Source organism: Macaca fascicularis, chromosome 4 (genome assembly GCF_037993035.2).
Source record: "Macaca fascicularis isolate 582-1 chromosome 4, T2T-MFA8v1.1".
In the NCBI taxonomy this organism is placed as follows: Eukaryota; Metazoa; Chordata; class Mammalia; order Primates; family Cercopithecidae; genus Macaca; species Macaca fascicularis.
This window is the reverse complement of record NC_088378.1, coordinates 96,152,734-96,170,398: the sequence shown is the minus strand read 5'-3', so window position 1 is coordinate 96,170,398 and position 17,665 is coordinate 96,152,734. Positions and strand designations below refer to the sequence as shown.

Here is a 17,665-nt window from a genome sequence, read left to right as displayed (position 1 = left end):
CCCAAGAGTATTTATGGTTCATAAATTTGTTTTGACTCTTCAAGTTTAATAATATACAACAATAAGGGCGATGAGATGTTCAAGAATGTGGCTTGGACTACTCTACATGTTTCCTATAGAAAATGTGGAAGAATATACACATTTAAAAACTCATTATCTCTAACTTGAAATCTCGTTATGAACCATTTTCTTAGGTCATTAAATATTCTTCAAAACCCTGATCATTTTGGCAGCCTAGTATTTCATTTTATGGATGTACCATAATTTTTTAAGTCACTTAACACTGTGGGAGGTTTAGGCTGTTTCAAATTTTTAAATATTGCACTTAAAATGGAATACCTGCTTACCTCTACTTAAACGGTTGGTATTACTGATAGCTGCTTCACCAGAACGTCTCAGGTCTTGCTCCTGTTGTAGTCTTTGAATCATGCTGTCTAGTGGGCTGATCTCCTGGTTTGCTTGCTGACTTAAAACTTGATTCAGTCCTATGCAATACCACACAAAATATTATGAATACTTCAGTTACTATTTAAACCACTTTACTCACCAACCTCACTTATGAGTTCAGAATCTAACATAAATGTTGCTTGGGTAAAAGACTTAAATGATCAACTGTAAATGATGAGAGTTGGAAAAAAAAAAAAGAAAACATCTGTCCATCTTAGTTTATCAAAAATAATGACGAGTATGGTTGCTAACTTTTACTAAGTGTTTATCATGATTTAGATATTCATAATCCTTATGGTAACTCCATTAGGTATATATAAACAACTCCACTTTATAGATGAGAAAACCAAAATAACCGTTCGAAGTCACACATCTAATAAGTGGCAGTAGTAAGGTTTTCCACTTAGATCATAGTTTCTTTTAAAATGACACATCTGATTACTCACTTTCTTAAAAAAAAAGTTTACTGCCTTGTTTATTCAATAAATTATTGACTTTCTACTATACATTAGGAACTACGCCAGGTACTGAGATCTAGTGGTAAATAAGGGACATGAAGATCCTTGTCCTTTAAGGAGCTAACATACTGATGGGGAAAGTAAACAATAACCTAGGAGTTAATGCACAGTATGAAAGAAAGGTGTTGAAATAAAGAAGGTGATGGTGGGTCAGAAAACTCAGAGAAGCCCTCTCGGACAAGGTAGCATTTGAGCTGAGATTTAAATTACTTAGCCACATAAAGAGCTAGATAAGGAACACTTCAGGTAGAAGGCAAGAGGTACAAAGGCTGTGAAGCAGGGAGAAACTTGTATTTTAACCAATCCAACTTTTCCAGCATTAATTCTTACTTGTACCACTCATACAGGACCACCTGACTTCTGCCCTTCTAACAAGAAAACACCTTCATGCACTGAAACTTTTGAACACAATATTCCCACTATAAAGATAAACATGATAATCTCTAACTTACCATTCCAGCACCAACTAAAATGGCACCTCCATGATATTTCCTCTGTGAAATCTTTCCAATTACTTCTGAAAGAATTAGCTGCTACCCTCTTTCACTTCCTTAAACAATCCATACATATCTAAGTATTCAGACCAATATAAAACATAAATGAAGCCCAAACCAGTTCGTTCCTTAAAAGCATGAACTGTCTCATTTATCTTAATATTATCTAAATCTAGTACAATGCTAGGCATTAAAAAATATTCTCTTGCTGAATAAATTTTTAAAAGGTGTATTATAAAATATATGAAAAATATTGCCATGAGTACAAAGAAGGGAGCAATTAGTATCAGCCGTACAAGTATATGAGAAGATCTGATCAGCTCAGAATTTTAAGGTGGGCTTAAATGGTAAGAAAAGATAGAGAGGATATTCTGAAATGAAGTAGTAGTAAGAAGGGTAAAAGGAAAAAGAAATTACATGTATTAAATGCATAACATTAAACTAAAATTCAATAGGATAAAATAACTTGTTTAAGGTCACCAAGGTAGAAGTGGCAAAGTAGACAGAAGTAAAAGTTCTAATGTCTTATACTTCTTTCCCGGTTTGCTGTTGGAAAAACATGTTGGAATACTGATGAATAATCTGATATAGCTCAAGTTTACAACTGAAAAAAAACACATTTAAAGTATATTGTATGGTGTCAATATAACAAGATAATTTATTGTTATAATAACTCAAATCTGTTTTTCCCTAACTCTGAGAGATTTCCCACAATAAATTTTATTATCTGGATTTGCACATAAAACACTAAGGTTTTTTTGAAAAGCATTTTGCTTTTGTTCTATTTTTGTATTAACCATTTTTAGACTCAGTAACTCTAAAACATGACAAAAAAAAGATTTTTACCCTGAATTCTGAGAATTAGAACACTGAAAAATTTTGTGACTCATTACAAAGCCAATATTATTGCTATCGATTCTTATGGATACCAATAACTGGTAAGTATTTCATTTTTAAGATTATGCCTACTTTACATGGAAGAAAGAACAATGGACTGAGAATCAGAGCTGTAGTTACAGTCCCCGTGATTCTATGACACAATACCACTAAATTTTGAATTCTCTCAACTTTCAGGACTGGAATATCATAGATACAGGATTAAATATTGTTTATGAGAGCCCTTAATAAATTGGTCAATGGACTTAAAAAGTAATTAGGTAGCACTGATACTTTAATAAATGAGTCTTTTCCTTATTTCCTTATGTCTGAAACCCTAAAGTAGCTATCAATTTTGAGGCTTGGGCACAATCTGATTTTGCCAATTCCTCTCCAAGAGACTAAAGACATTTCTCTTAATTTCAGTTCTATGACCAAAACTTCTCTAATACTGAAACTTACCTAACCTGAATATCTGCCCATACTTCTCAAATACTACTTATTCTCTAAGTTCATGCTGTGTCCATGTAATGAGACACATGAATCTCACAAACTCCAGATATTCAAGTCCACTGGACTGCACTACTCTATCAGTAGCAGCAGGAATGATTCCTCTAATGCTTCTTCTCACCCTCCATTCTAAGTAGACATGTCTAATTCCAAGAGCAGCCCTTTCTATCCAGTATGTCCATCTTTACTGCAACTTCATGCTAAATCCTTTGAGAAAAATAAGATGCAGGTTTGAAGTTGATTTTTTTCATTATTTAAAAGTCACTCCACGCAAAAGCTACTTAGAAGCTTTTGTCAATTAAAGTCTAGAACTTAAAATATTTTCATAAATATCTTCTAGTCTAAAAATATAGAACTATTCATAATGACAAAACTGGTTTAACCTTCTTTACAGAACATTTCCATTATTTTTACTTAATACACTAGTGTTACATTTCTTGTCAAAAGAGGGAAAGCAGTTTGTAGACTTTGACTCCATTTTAACTCTCACTTAATTCTCCAACACTCCATTACTTCACTAGAACAGTTCTCAACACTTTCCATGTCAATCCTCTTATAAACCTTTAAAAGTTGACAACTTCTTAAAACATCTTCAATGTGAACAGGCCATCTCCAATCTCTCTCACATCATGCTATTATTCCCTTTAGTAATATTCATCACAATTTGAACTATGTATTTGTTTATTCTAATAAACTGTGTTTATTAATCTACTAACCCATTCCGTGAAAGCAAGGATCATGTTTGTTTAATTCACTACTGAATAGCCATGGCTTAGCAGGTGTCAGAGACAGAAGAGATTATCAATAAATGTTGCTGAGTAAGTAAATGAATTGACTTGTTTCACACCAAATACAGCAACTACTTTATTGATCCCTAGGTGTTACAAACGGATAGTAAATCAAAATTATTGCTGTAAATCGACAGTGTTCCATAATTAACTTGTAATCCTTAAGCATGATCAAAGACCTGTATAAAAGTATAAAACAATACTTTTACTTCTTATCCACTTAACAAATGAAAACAAAGTTTTACTCAATTAGCAATTTTAACAGTTCAGTGGGAAGAAGAAAATTTGACTGTCTAAGAAAAAGAGCACCTACCTGAGGAAGTTACTCCCATCTGAGGGATGAGTTGCTCCTCCCTGCAATTTTCACGGCCAGGAACTAATCTTTGATATCTTGATGGATGAGGGTTACCATCAACGTCAACCAAAAAAGGGGGAGGCATAAGATGAGGTGCTTGCTGAGTCTGTTCATCTAACACAAAATTGTTGGCATCACGAATAAGTGGCCGATAATCACTATGAAAGAACATCTGATCTGCTATCTGTAAAAAGAAAAGTTCATAAAAGACTGGAAAAATAAAAATGTATCATTATAGAAAAAAGTCTACGACATTTCTAATAGAAAGCAAACATCTGAATACAAATAATGGTATTAAGCAACAATTTTCAAAATATTATTTTCCTGAATTAATTGTAAATAGGTCTTTTAATTTTCTACCTTAAGTATTATGATCAGAAAAGTAGCTGCTTTAAATTTTCTCTGAAACAAGGAAGAGATTACACACAGGAGTCCCCTCTTATTTGCAATTTTGCTTTCTATGGTTTCAGTTACCTATGGTCAACCTGACTCCAAAAATGCTAAACAGAAAACTCCAGAAATAACCAACTTATAAGTTTTAAACTGTGCACTTTTCCAAAAAGCATAATGAAATCACATGCCATCTCACTTGGGACACAAATCATCCCTTTGTCCAGCATATCCACATTGCCTAGATATGCTACCCACCCATTACTGTATCGGAAAAACACAGTGTGCATAGGGTTTGGTACTCTCCAAGGTTTTAGGCATCCATTTGCAGTCTTAGAACATATTCCTTGTGGATAAGGGGAGGTTACTGTGTAGAAAAGCTACTACTAAAAATAAGCTATTCAATATTCAATTTTAAATTAAAATGGTAACATCAAATCTAGTCATAAATCATTCAACAGTCTTTTTACTTCCACACAGCTACCGTGTTTTATCTTAAATCCTTAGGTATACAGTAAGTATGATTTGTGTAATATTACTATAAAATCAACATAAGATTTTCTAAGGGATAATAAGCATTTTCTCTAAATGTTTTGAGATGATATCAAATTATTAATATAAATTCAACCAGGACATAAATTTTATTATATAAAATTTCACTGGTTAATTTGCAGTTTTTTAAACTAAATTATAAACTACTCAATATTTACTATCATAATCTTTTATACCATTCCACCACAAGTAATCAATTTACTTCTTTTAGTCACTGATCTTAAAGTTGAGGTCTTTAAATGCGGAGCACAGAGGCAGGGCATATGCCTGTAGTGCCAGCTAATTATTTAGTAGGCTGAAATAAGAGGATTGTTTGAGCTCAAGAATTCAAAGCCAGTCTAGGCAACATAATGAGACATTTCACACCCACCCTGTAAAAAAAAGCTCCCCAAAACTGGACAGGATCTTTAATAAAAAACATTACAATCAGGTAATATAATACACTTTTAAGAACCTTATGAAAGCCACAGATTTGTACCCTAGATAAGTACATATTATCTACATAAATAAAACATTTTACATAATTTCAGAGTCCCACTATGGATAACATCTTCCATCTCCAGTTTATATACCCCATGTTAAGAATTCCAATCTAGATTGCTCCAGCAGGCTAAGAGTTATTTTTTTTCTGAAATATGTAGATTTTTAAATAATAAGCCCTAATAAAGTGAGATTTAACTGCTGTCTTCACCTTCCTTTCCAAAACTAAGTCTCCAGACTACTTAACATAAGATTCTTCAAATTTTATCCTGAATGTAAAGATGCTGATTCTCACCCACTCCAAAAACATACAACCCCTAAACATGCATTAAAAAAAAAATAAGGACATGATAAATAGTCATCATACTCTACCTTGTCATATTTGCTACTGGACCCAAAGCCAAAAATTAAAAGATGTCCATGAGAGTCGGTGCAAGCAAAATGCTGACCATCAGGAGAGCATTTGCAGTCAAATACTGCGCCATGTCCTTGGCCTTCAATCTGAAATATATTTAACCAACAGTAAGAAAACTACCATTAAAATGTAAAGAATTGGTCACTATTATTAAAATAATTTTATGATAAAAGAAGTATACATCCTAATGAAGTGAAGATTAAGCAAAACAAGCATAGTATGGTAATAAAATTTATGAATATTCATGAAAAGTGCCAGATTAATAGCCTTCAAAAATAAAGTATTTATCCACAGACCAAACACAATTCAGGAAATAAAAGAATACCAATCTCCCCCACCCATAGAATTCTGCTTCATGTTTTAAACTCAGATTTAACACATAATTACGTCTTAAACTCCATCTATCTCTGTTCAATCATGCCCTTTCTGCAAAAGCTGACATGTAGCAACTGTACCGATTTTTTGGTAACTCTTGGAAGTAGTAGCCAGAGATCACTGCTCAAATGACACTAGATTTTATTATTTTTGGTAATAAATTCCCTGGTAGTCTGACTCGTCTTTTAAATGGTGAATTTCAAAGGTTAAAGAAAAGGTTTTTTTTACCTGATAATTGTTTTCTGTTTTCCAGTTCCATTAATCCAGAACGAATGGGTTTCCTCCCTGCAACCTGTCAATCAAACAGAGGTGGCCAATCACCACTCTGAATTTTTTGCTCTCAGTGCTTCTTCAGACTATGTTCCAGTTGAAAACTTCTTTAGCAGTGTTCTGAAAGAGGTAAAAATTCTACCCTATCTAAAGCACATCTAGGGACTGAATTTCAGAAACAACTAAAATAGGGAGTTGACTCCCTAACAAATAACAACTAAGGATGATTTTCAACAAATGCTGTTGGATTTCTGGATTAGCAGAATCGGAACACACACACATTATCAGGTAAGAAATACCTCCTTTCTGTTCCGGTATCCACTGATCTAGAACAAATTGAGTTTTATTAGTAATATCCCAGGAAATGCTTGGAAAAGAGAAAAGTGGTTTCTTTCTTTAGTATTAAAAATGCGGCATAAGGATGGATGTACAGTTCACCAAATGCAGAAGTTAAAATTCAGAAGAAGAATAACGGATTTCTCAAGGAAGGTTTGCATTTTGGTAAAAAGAGAAAACTCATTTCTATAAAAGAAAGGACTTTACCTAAGAAGTTAATACAATACCACAAATGGGACTGCCTCAAAAAGAAAACTAGCTTTTTCCTCTGGCTTGCTAAAAAGAAGAAATGTGTGCAACAGTGCTTATTAATGCTCTTTTGGATGGTTACAATAATAGAAAAGAAAGAATAACTTTTTAAAAAATGTAACCATATTAGATAAACCTAGTAAAATTATCTAATGTTTAATACATACAAAAACTTGTAAAAGAAAGAAAATGAATCATAAGTGAAACAGGATTATATCTCGAGTGTGAAGAAAGTTGGAGGATGGTAAGATAGGAGAGGAAGGTAACTGATTTCAAGTCTACTTTAAAACAATTCAAAAACTAGAAAGAATATAACTATTTCTCCAGATTACCACAAGGGCACCAGTAGCCATACAGCTAGGCATTTGCCAAAAATGAAAGACTATAAGTAGAAATTCAGGATTCAAGTCTTTATTTTTCTGTGTTTTCCTAGGCAAATAAAAAAAAAGTTACATGAACTGTTATAAATAAGCAAGCACATGAACAAAGTATACCTCTAAATAGACTTTTATATCAAAAACTAAAAATCAGGGGATTGAAACTGCCTTAGCCATGTGTTGTTAAATGATTTTTTTTTAACTCCGTTCACTGAAAATTTCACAGAAGGCAAGAGAGAGAACAAAAAGCAACTACTTTGTAAATCTACTCTAATAAATGTTTCCAGAAGTGTAATTACAAGTCTAAGATTACAATTTTAAGTAGACAGTAGAGCGGAGACTCGAAAGTAGTAGTCCAATTTAGCAATTTCAAAGGAAATCTGACAAAGGTTCCTAAGCATGGTATCCTTCATGTGTTGTTTAAACAAACATTTTTTCTTTCTGGGGGTGAGGGTTGGGGGGCAAATAGGACTGATCAACCCTTGACCCTATTATTTATCAATGTTGTCACATTTACAGTTAGTAGATCTCTAAAATAATCTTTGGGGACAGTTGAAGCTTATAAAGCTCTGAAAACCAAAGAAAAAATAGCAATCATATTTAGGATGCCTGTGTGTCCTATATAACACATTCCATTGTGAATATGGCAAGACAATATTAATTTTCTTGGTATAAGGCATCTGTTTAACTCCAAAGTGACTTTTATATGGAGAAAATGAAAGTACATTTCAATCATATCAAAAAAAAGAAAACGATATTATTTGTATTAACCATTTGTTTACGAAAGGAGGCATTAAAAGAATCCGCTTTACTCATGAACCGGTTAGAAAGGTGCCTCTAACCTCATCAATTAAAAGGCAATTCTCTATTAATGGATGCTCAGACAATAAACACTCATACCTATAAACTGCAGACTAGGTTTTCCAAGACCAGGCTTCCAAACAGTTGATGATATAAAACAGGAAAATATTTTACTTTCTCTATATTAACTAAAAATATCCTAGCTGGTTTTAAAATGTATGGTATGATTAACTAAGCCAATCAAAAGAAAAGAATTTTATCTTTTTAAACAAGGGCCAAAGTATTTATGAGTAAGAATTCTCAAAGACAAAATTTTAAATGAAAGCACTATTTGAATATTCACATCTACTAGAAAGCAACGAGGCTTATCTTCAAAAATGTAAAGAAAATACCCTCTCTAACCAAATGAAAGGTATATGAGACTATCATAAAATTAAATGCCCTGCATAGCAAGAAAATGTGTCAACATGAAATTTAATACTACATATAGCTTATGCTAGCTAGCACTTACTGCAGTTGTAGTAAAATAATTACAAAAGAGTGAAATTAATAAGTAATGACAAATTACCAAAATAAGTGCATTTTGGATGAAGTATTCCTCTCATAAAATCAAGTATGCTTGTTATGCATTTTTTGGACATATATAAAGACCACATAAAGCTCATACACACTAAATATCAATAAGGTTTAGTCGAGATAATCTATGAGACAGTATTTACCAATAACTGTGAAAGCTTCAAAAAGAATAAGAGGACTAAAAAGAAAAGAAATAAATGTATATTCAGCAATTACTGTATTTTGTTTTATTTTTAAAAGGAGATGGGAGAATCAGATGTGTTAAAATAGTGACTCTCTTATTAGAAAATTCTCATACTGACTAAAGAATTCTGTAAATCCTACCAATACATGAGTAGTATAAACTTGTTAGGCATTTAGAGATTTATACTGAACTTTAAAGAAATTAAATGATACAAAAATTTATGAGCTAAGAGCTCTGATGAGGACAGACTCATTAAGGAAAGAATACTAATACCTTTTCAGAGGGAGGGTACTATATACAAGTAACGTAATTTTCGTGAAGCAGAGAGATGAATGATTAGACAGAGGAATGAGATTGAAGACCCAAGACATCTCTCCATCAGTAATAGGTAAATCACCTACTCTCTGTGGAATGATGGAGATAAATGATCACTAGAGTCCAGTTCTAAAATCCTACCATCTGAGGTTTGGAAAGGTATGTTGGAAAAAACTGGACAAATCCGGAGATGAAGTATATTAAAAGCAGAATGCATACTAAAATTCAGGGTCTAAATTATATCAATCGTGAAGAATATATAGAGTGAATATGAGAAGTATACGCTTCTAGAAAAAAAACCTTAACACAAAGGAGGAAGGTTAAAAACTATGGGTTATCTTAGGCAGAACCATCCTCTTCTAGAGTTATTTCAATTCTATTAGCAGGGTCAGTTTGTCTTGTTTTTTTTTTTTTAAACATATCACTGATTAAAAGCATCTTACCTAGGAAATACTCCAAAATTTAAAATTATGCATCTTTTAAAATACCCTAATTTTATGAAATGGACTCATATACCAAGAATGAAAAGAGCTGATAAATGGAATTTATGCTAAGAATAACCCTTAAGAAGTCCTTCCTTATGTATTAAAAAAACTTTTAGATTAGAGCTTGCTAACATAGGGGAAAATATGTACACTAGATACAGAAGAGACTCAGATGTATATCTGAAGTAAGTGTTGGATCCTGGCCAACATGGTGAAACCCTGTCTCTACTACAAATACAAAAATTAGCTGGGTGTGGTGGTGCTCGCCTGTAGATCCAGCTACTTGGGAGGCTGAGGCAGGCAGGTGAATCACCTGAACCCGGGAGGCGGAGGTAGCAGCGAGTCGAGATTGTGCCACTGCACTCCAGCCTGGTGACAGAACGAGACTCCGTCTCAAAAAATAAATAAATAAATAAAGCATTGGCTATCTTCTCATCATTACTACAGTCATTATATAAACAAAGACGACCTTAAAAGAAACTATCCAAATTCCAACAGTTCAAGTATTATCAAATTACTTTAAAATATTGTTACTGCATGGCTATTTTAATATTGAAAGTTCTTTAACTTACGCCAACATAAAAAAGAAAACTGCTGGACCTGACTTGATAAAATCAGTTCAGATTATTATATAAAATGAAAAAAATATATATTATATAAAAGTGATTCTGAAAAATCAGCTCTAGATTTTCATCAAAAGAAAAATATTACCAAAATAAATATCTTCAAATTTAACTGCATTTTGTACCAATATTCTGATTTGTCTGGGGAGATCAGTACTATTGATAAAGCCTTCCTTGTGGTTTATTTTCTTTTGGTCTTTTTGGCATATTAGCATGGTGTGTCTTCCTTGACACACTCTCTAGGGATTGTGACCCCTTTTCCATTCTGCTAAATATATGAGTATTTCCCAAAGTTTACTTCTAAGCCTTCTGCACTTCCTTGTCCTGTCTCCATGAGGAAGTAACTATATTCTATAGGAAACACTTCAATATTTTCTTCTTTTTACTCCTAGTCCCTCTAAGTAGTCTATCTCCAAGTGCCAGCTGGCCATTTCCACATAGGTAGTTCAACATAATAAACATTATTACAAATGAACTGAAAAAAGAAGTCAGTTCTCCCTTATGTCTTTCCTATTTCCATTAATAAAACCATTGTTCTCAAGGTCACCCGGGCTTAACACTCTATAAACCCATTTATTAAATCTTTCCTCCCTGTCACCCTATAGCCCAAATCCCCATATAGTCACAAAACACCAAGTCATTTATGCATTTTTTTTCTTTACAAATTTCCTACCACCTACCCTATAATTTTTCATGACTAATTAAAGTAGTTTTCCTCACACTTATTCAATTTCATACCTGAAATAGTACTACTGGCAACCAAATTATTTTTCTCTTAGCTTCTTGACCATCCTATAAAATAATTTACCAAAGTCCCCACAAGGTTCATAGGTATTTATGCCTATGAGATCATTTGAAGTCACTGACAGTTCTTCTCAATTTGTTTTTTGTCATTATTTCCAAAATCTATTGCAATAAAGCTTTCTAAATAACTATGAACATGTCTTCACATTCAGCTTTTTATAATATTTCTCCTGTTTATAAAATTCATTCTCTTTCTTACTGACTCGATTCCTATTTATCTTTCAAGGCATAGTTTCAATTCCTCCTCCTCAACAAAATGTCTCCGATCATCCACCCTGACGTGATCCCTACATCTTAAGATGCAGCAATTGTCTTTTCTCATTTGTCATGCTACCATTTGAAATTATTTATCAATATTTATCTCTTAAGGTATATTTTGTATATTTTATCTCCCCAACTTAACTGTAGTCTGACTAAAAATAAAGACCATGTCTTATTTCTCCCTTGTGGTCCTCATATTTTGTGCTTAACACAAAATAAAACACTCAAATAATAAAATACTCAAATATTTGTTAAAATGTTTTCATCTGCATGTTTATATTCTATATAATTTCATATACTTTCTCTTATAACTATCAAATCTCAAATACCCTTGTGATAGCAAGTCATGGACTATGTCAAAGAATTACTACATAAAGGTAATTCACCAAATATAATGCAGTACAAGAAGCTGGAGAGACAAAGTCACATTCATGGTAACAGATTAACATGCCTTTGGTACCAAGATATATATATATATATATCTAAGAGATATAATCAAAAGAATCATAAAACCTGAAAGAAAGTGATAATAACTAGTGTATAAGAAGACCGAAGGTACTTCCTTACCCAAAGAAGCTGAAACATAGACTGGAAGCATCAGAGAGTCCTTTTAACACAGAGAGTATAAATATAGGACATTATATCTTGTTAGATGATGATAGGAAGAAAGAAGGAAGGAAAGAAGGGAGGGAGGAAGGGAGGGAGGGAGGGACGGGAGAGGGAGAAAAGAAAAGAAAGAAAGAGAAAGAGAGAGACTCTTCTCCTGATTCATAAGAGATAACACAATACGAGATGTATCTATTTTGAGCTTCTCTTTCTCCCTTTCCTAGATATATACAGCTACAATTATCTAAAACTATAAAGTACAGGTCACACTGAGAACATGTTAACATCAGAAGAAGTATGCATGTACAAAAATTCTGGGTGGTAGATTGGCAGCCTCTGCTCGTTTGGAACGTTGCAAGGAGAAATATATTGTTCTGGATTAGTGGACACTGGAACTTTTTTTAAAAAAAATCTCAAGTAAAAGAAAGGTTAAGAGAACAATTATAAAAATAAGGAAAACTTTAATCAAATAAAAACGTTTTTGGAATTTACCCATGAAACAACAAAAGTAAAGCAAAAATCAAATTCAGTAAAACTGCTTTCTATCAAGAGACATACTATACTCTTTGATTAAAATCAAAACCAGACAGGAGGCAACAAACTATAGCTTTGAGTAACATGACAGAAATAGAAAGATATGGAAAGAGAGAGACACAGCTAGGGCTATAGAGAAAAGAAAGAGTAAGAGAAATAAAGCAAAACCGCGAGAAACATGAGGAAAGCTACTAAAAACATGGGGTCTACAAATTCAACTCCAAGCATCTTTTATTTACTATTTAATATTCAAATGGCCTCGTACTAAGAAATGTGAAAAGTCTCTTTATCTTTTCAAATTAATTTAATATTCATTTAAACTAATAGTTAAAACTTAGCTGTCCTGTGATAATTTAATGGGGAAAAAAAGACCATAAAACAATTTATATTTAGGAACATTTAAGGTTATAATTAACTTCTAAACCTGGCGACCTCTTTCATACAAGGCCCTCAGCTTCAGTCCTGAGAGTTACACACATTTTCAAGCTATTTCTGGGAATTATTTATCTGCCTTTTAGCATTTATGGGAGTATAGAGACTTTAGAACAACTCTCATCAAAACAAAACTATTCTGATGTTTACCTCCTGCCAATGCCAAACAAATGTGGGCTAAGTTATACCCAAGTATTATAGTTTGGAATATTCTTAATATACACTACTTGCTTCAGGAAAATATCCAAATATGTACTACATTTCCTCTGAATACTCAAGTTATGTAAGGACTGTTCAGTTGATTCGTAAAGAAATAACTGATAAAAGTACTGAAGGCCTAGAATTTAGTTTGTTTGTTTGTTTTTAAAGAATAAAGTTGTCTCATAATTTTCTCTACAAAATTCTCTTTGGCTTCTTCTCCTGTTCATTTAAAAAAGAAAAACAACAGCAACAAAAAGAACTACAAAGGCTTTTCCAATAAGGGTTTTTAAAAGTTTTTAGTTAAAGATGAGACAACAGAAACGGTAGGGGGAGTACAAGCTACATGTACTGTGTGTATTCCATTTCATGCCCTATGTTAGCCTCTTTTAAAACATTATCTCACGTGTCATATACTACTTATAAGCAGCAAAAACAAACCCAGCACCCACTCCCCAACTGCTTTTATCACTGAGATCCTCTATTAGGAGGAAAGTTAGCAGTAAAAATAAGAAAAATAAACTCATCAGTTTTTCTGGAGAATACCACTTTGAAAGTTGAGAATCCATTTCAAGATTTCAGAATGAAGTAAATTATTTAAACATAAAAGAACTAAATATCTTTATCTAAATTCCCAATCTCAAACTCTTTAATTTGCTGAAAAATTTAGATGGTCCCAAAAGAAAGCACAAGAAATTTTTAAAAGTATAAGGCATGGCTTGAAACAGAAAAAAACAGAATATTTATTAGAATGATGACGATCAGTGCAATATTAAATGTTAATGTTTTATAATCTTATAATATTTAAAAATTATTAAATTTAATTACTATGTATCAGGCATTTGAAAGTTCACCTTTTCACTTGAAAGGTTTTTTAACATTACAGGATTTTTGGCTATTTCTAAAATTTCAAAAAAAAGAATTTACATTTTCATAATTGCACAAAAAAATGCAGTAAAATACTGATGAATACAAAATACTAAATTATATGTTACATGATTTCCATTATCTTTTGCAAAGATACTATAAATTTCCAATGGAAAATTCAATTATTATTCAAAAAGCAGGAGAAATATTATTCTTAAAATATACTTGATAAAAACCAGTATTTAAGAAATGTATGCATAAAACTGTTATTCTAAAGGTACAGTCTACATTCCTTATTTTCCAGCTATAGGTGGAATGGTGAGTTTACTTATCTGTTTTATAAACTTCAGTTTTAACGGTCACATGAAATATTAATTGATCTTAACAATACTTCACATAACTTTCACCATTTCTAGTCAAAAAAAGGAGTATTCCACCAGAATTATTCATCCTCTAATAGACCAAAGCACTATATATGACTAGACCCTTCACATGGTGCTCAAAAAACATTTACTAAACTGAACTTGTGATTACTACTACAACTTAACATCAGGGATTAAATTTGTATGCAATCAAGTATCGTGGTATTTTAGTAACTGAAAAACTTATTGATTAGCTACATAGAGCCAAACAGCTATAATTATAGCCAAAACTCAACATTCATAATAGCAAGCAGTGAGAACACAGGCCCTCCCTCGAATTGTTTTTTATTTTCTTAATAGCAATGCTGGATGCTTTATCTTCCATTTGTCCATAAATAAAACAAGCAATGAAAAGAACAAAAGAGTGAAGAGCAAAAAGAATTAGGGCAATTAGATAACTCATAAAAGACAGACAGGAAAAAAAATCAAGTTAAAGAGTAAGATGTCAAAAGATCCACTCAGATTTATTACCATTATGAAAACATTTCTTCATGGACATATTACTAGCTGAGTATAGTTAAAAGTTAGCTATGCAATAACATTGACAAAAGCTCAAAAAGCCAAACATGACTAGATTTGAGTACAGCCAGAATCATGGGTTTATGCTCCAATGGTCCGCATAATAGCTGTGTGAACTCAGTAAATTTGGGCAAAGCACTTCATCTCTATAATGTACAGTTTCTCCATTCCTAAGACCAAGAGTAATAAAATCTATCTTGACCATCTTACAAGGTTTTCATGGGACCCAAAGGAGGTAAAATATGTGGGAGCATTTTGGAAACCATTAAACATCATACAAAAAATTAAAGGTAGTATCTTTATTTTAATGAGATTAACGGTGGCTCACTTTCTGTTTTTTCAAATGCAGGATATATTTTTTAAACTTTTGGTTTATGTTTTGCTCACTCTCTGCAATTCTATGAATACTATCCAATTCAACTTATTACATATATTTGTTTCTTCTGCCCTCTTTAGAGGTTTTCCTATCTCTTATCCATAAAAAGAACCAGAAAATTATCCTCATCTAATACTCTTATTTAACAATAAACAATTTCTAAGGCAGTAATGTAACCAATCCCTCAGCTAATTTTCAAAAATATCAATATATTACGGTTGACTTCTACTCCTGGTTACATTACTAATTTTTAATGGTCTAAGGGCAAATCACTTAACTCTCAAGGTACTGCAGTTTTTATATCTACTGAAAAGGTAGAATATTAGTGTGACCAACTTACCTGATAAGGGAAAATTCACCTTTATAACTGAAAAGTTAAAGCAGTATTCAATTATGAGAGAAAAGTTTCCCTCCAAACAGTCTACCAATACAATAATGCCCTTTGGAAATGCAAAACTACTAAAATGAAGCCACTAGTATATGCATAGCCCACATATTATTTTTTTAAGCTATAAAGACAAATTGAGAAATGACTAATTTCCTTATTCAACAGATATTCCAAAAAGGAGCAAATTAGAAACACAAGGATAGAAAAGAAGAAAATATTTTTTAGTAGCATATTTACCAGTGGTTTTTAAAAAAAATCTCAATACAATCACAAAGGAAATCCATCAATCACTAACAAGTGCACACCAAATAATTAACACTGTTTCCCAGAAATAGAGGGTTTCACAAACCTTATTTCTTACCAACGTACACTAAGGCACAGCCTTAAAAATAGCTAAAGTTATTTCCCTCACTAAAAAATCTGCTATTATATCTGCTTACTCACGACATAGAAATAACTTTACTCTGATTCTCAATCAAGCATAGCATCACATCCAGTTTTTTCACAAACCATATTTCACAAATAACTGTTTTGTAAAATAATTTATTTCGCAAAATAATTCTGACCACATGTACTAATTGTATTGTTTTATGGTTCATTACTAAAGGTTTCTATAATTGTTTTTTTTTTTTAAATTTAAACATGCTGAAATAGTGGAAAGAGTTTTTTTTCTTCTGTTCTTTGTTGAAAGGTATCTCTAATATACAGAAAGTAGACATAAAAAAAATATGACTACACAAACTACAGTAGTTGAGGAGACCTTTATACTTCATACAGTAAGTGGAAACACTGCTCAGTAAGTTGTATGCGACATATTAAAACACTGTAATTCAAATACTCAGCAAATTATGTTAAAATCTAAGAAACAAAATGTGGAGAGAAAGGGGTATAAACTCAAATATTTAATATACTACCACTTGATTAAAAGCAAGAAATGCCTGATTCTTTGGCTTTAATTTTAAAATCAGTGTACTTGAGTCAAATTCTATTGTGCTAGAACACTATTAAAGAAGTACAATAATACAATGTATTTATTTATAATTTCTTCATATGGTTTTCCAAATATTTTTTTTTCTCTACATTGTATCTTCATACTTGTGAATTTCCAAAGTTTCACTGCTAAAACTGTATAAGTTATCACAATATACAGGCACTGTAATATGCACAATTAATTTTCTTTTAAATTCAGCATGTCAATGAAGGTGTGAAATAAATCATTCTTTATTGATGGGAATTTAAAGTCAAAATAATGAACCAATTTTTAAATGGATTTCCTTTGTGATATGCAGAGTACCTTTGTCAAAAAGTTTCCAAATCTTTAGCAGGTATAAAATGAAGAGAATGATAATTACCATATTGAAATAAGATCGTATTTTGACTCCTCTTGCCAGATCCCACACTATCACATTCCCATCATGACCAGCAGAAAAGAGAACTCTAGGATCGAACGGGTGTGGTTCAAGAACAAATACCTCATCTTCATGACCCTGGAATATTTTTGAAGTGTCAAGGAATCATAGATATTAAAAAAGAAAGAAAAACAAACATAATGAAATACCAATATGGCACTATTTCTAGAAATGGAGTTTTAAGAAGTATTAAATTGGCAAAACTATTCAAATTTGTCATATATAAATAATAATGAAACTGAGCTAATATCATTGTCCAGGGCTTGGTGGATGGATCTTTTCATATTAAAAAAAAAAACAGCAAATATCTACTATATATTTCCAAGCCAAACCTGTTTAACTGCATTATTAAAATTATTCACAGTCACTCACAAAGCAGTTACCCCAGCAAGCAAGAGATTTTAGTTAACATAAAAGACTTTATTCCTCAATG

General features: G+C 32.1%; 1 protein-coding gene across 9 annotated transcripts in view; it reads right to left on the bottom strand.

Moving 5' to 3' along the window:
* The window catches only part of PHIP (PHIP subunit of CUL4-Ring ligase complex), a 131,574-nt gene that overhangs the window by 51,439 nt on the left and 62,470 nt on the right, over positions 1–17,665 (bottom strand). For 7 of the 9 annotated variants that reach the window (XM_074037596.1, XM_074037597.1, XM_045390258.3 and 4 more), the window contains 4 exons: positions 17,176–17,310; positions 5,783–5,911; positions 3,947–4,172; positions 348–485 (listed from right to left, as the gene is read on the bottom strand). In XM_074037596.1, the coding sequence (XP_073893697.1) occupies positions 348–485; positions 3,947–4,172; positions 5,783–5,911; positions 17,176–17,310 (628 nt within the window). Of the gene's footprint in view, positions 1–347; positions 486–3,946; positions 4,173–5,782; positions 5,912–6,428; positions 6,484–17,175; positions 17,311–17,665 lie in introns of those variants that run through there. The other 2 variants (XM_074037598.1, XM_074037599.1) reach the window with 1 other exon arrangement.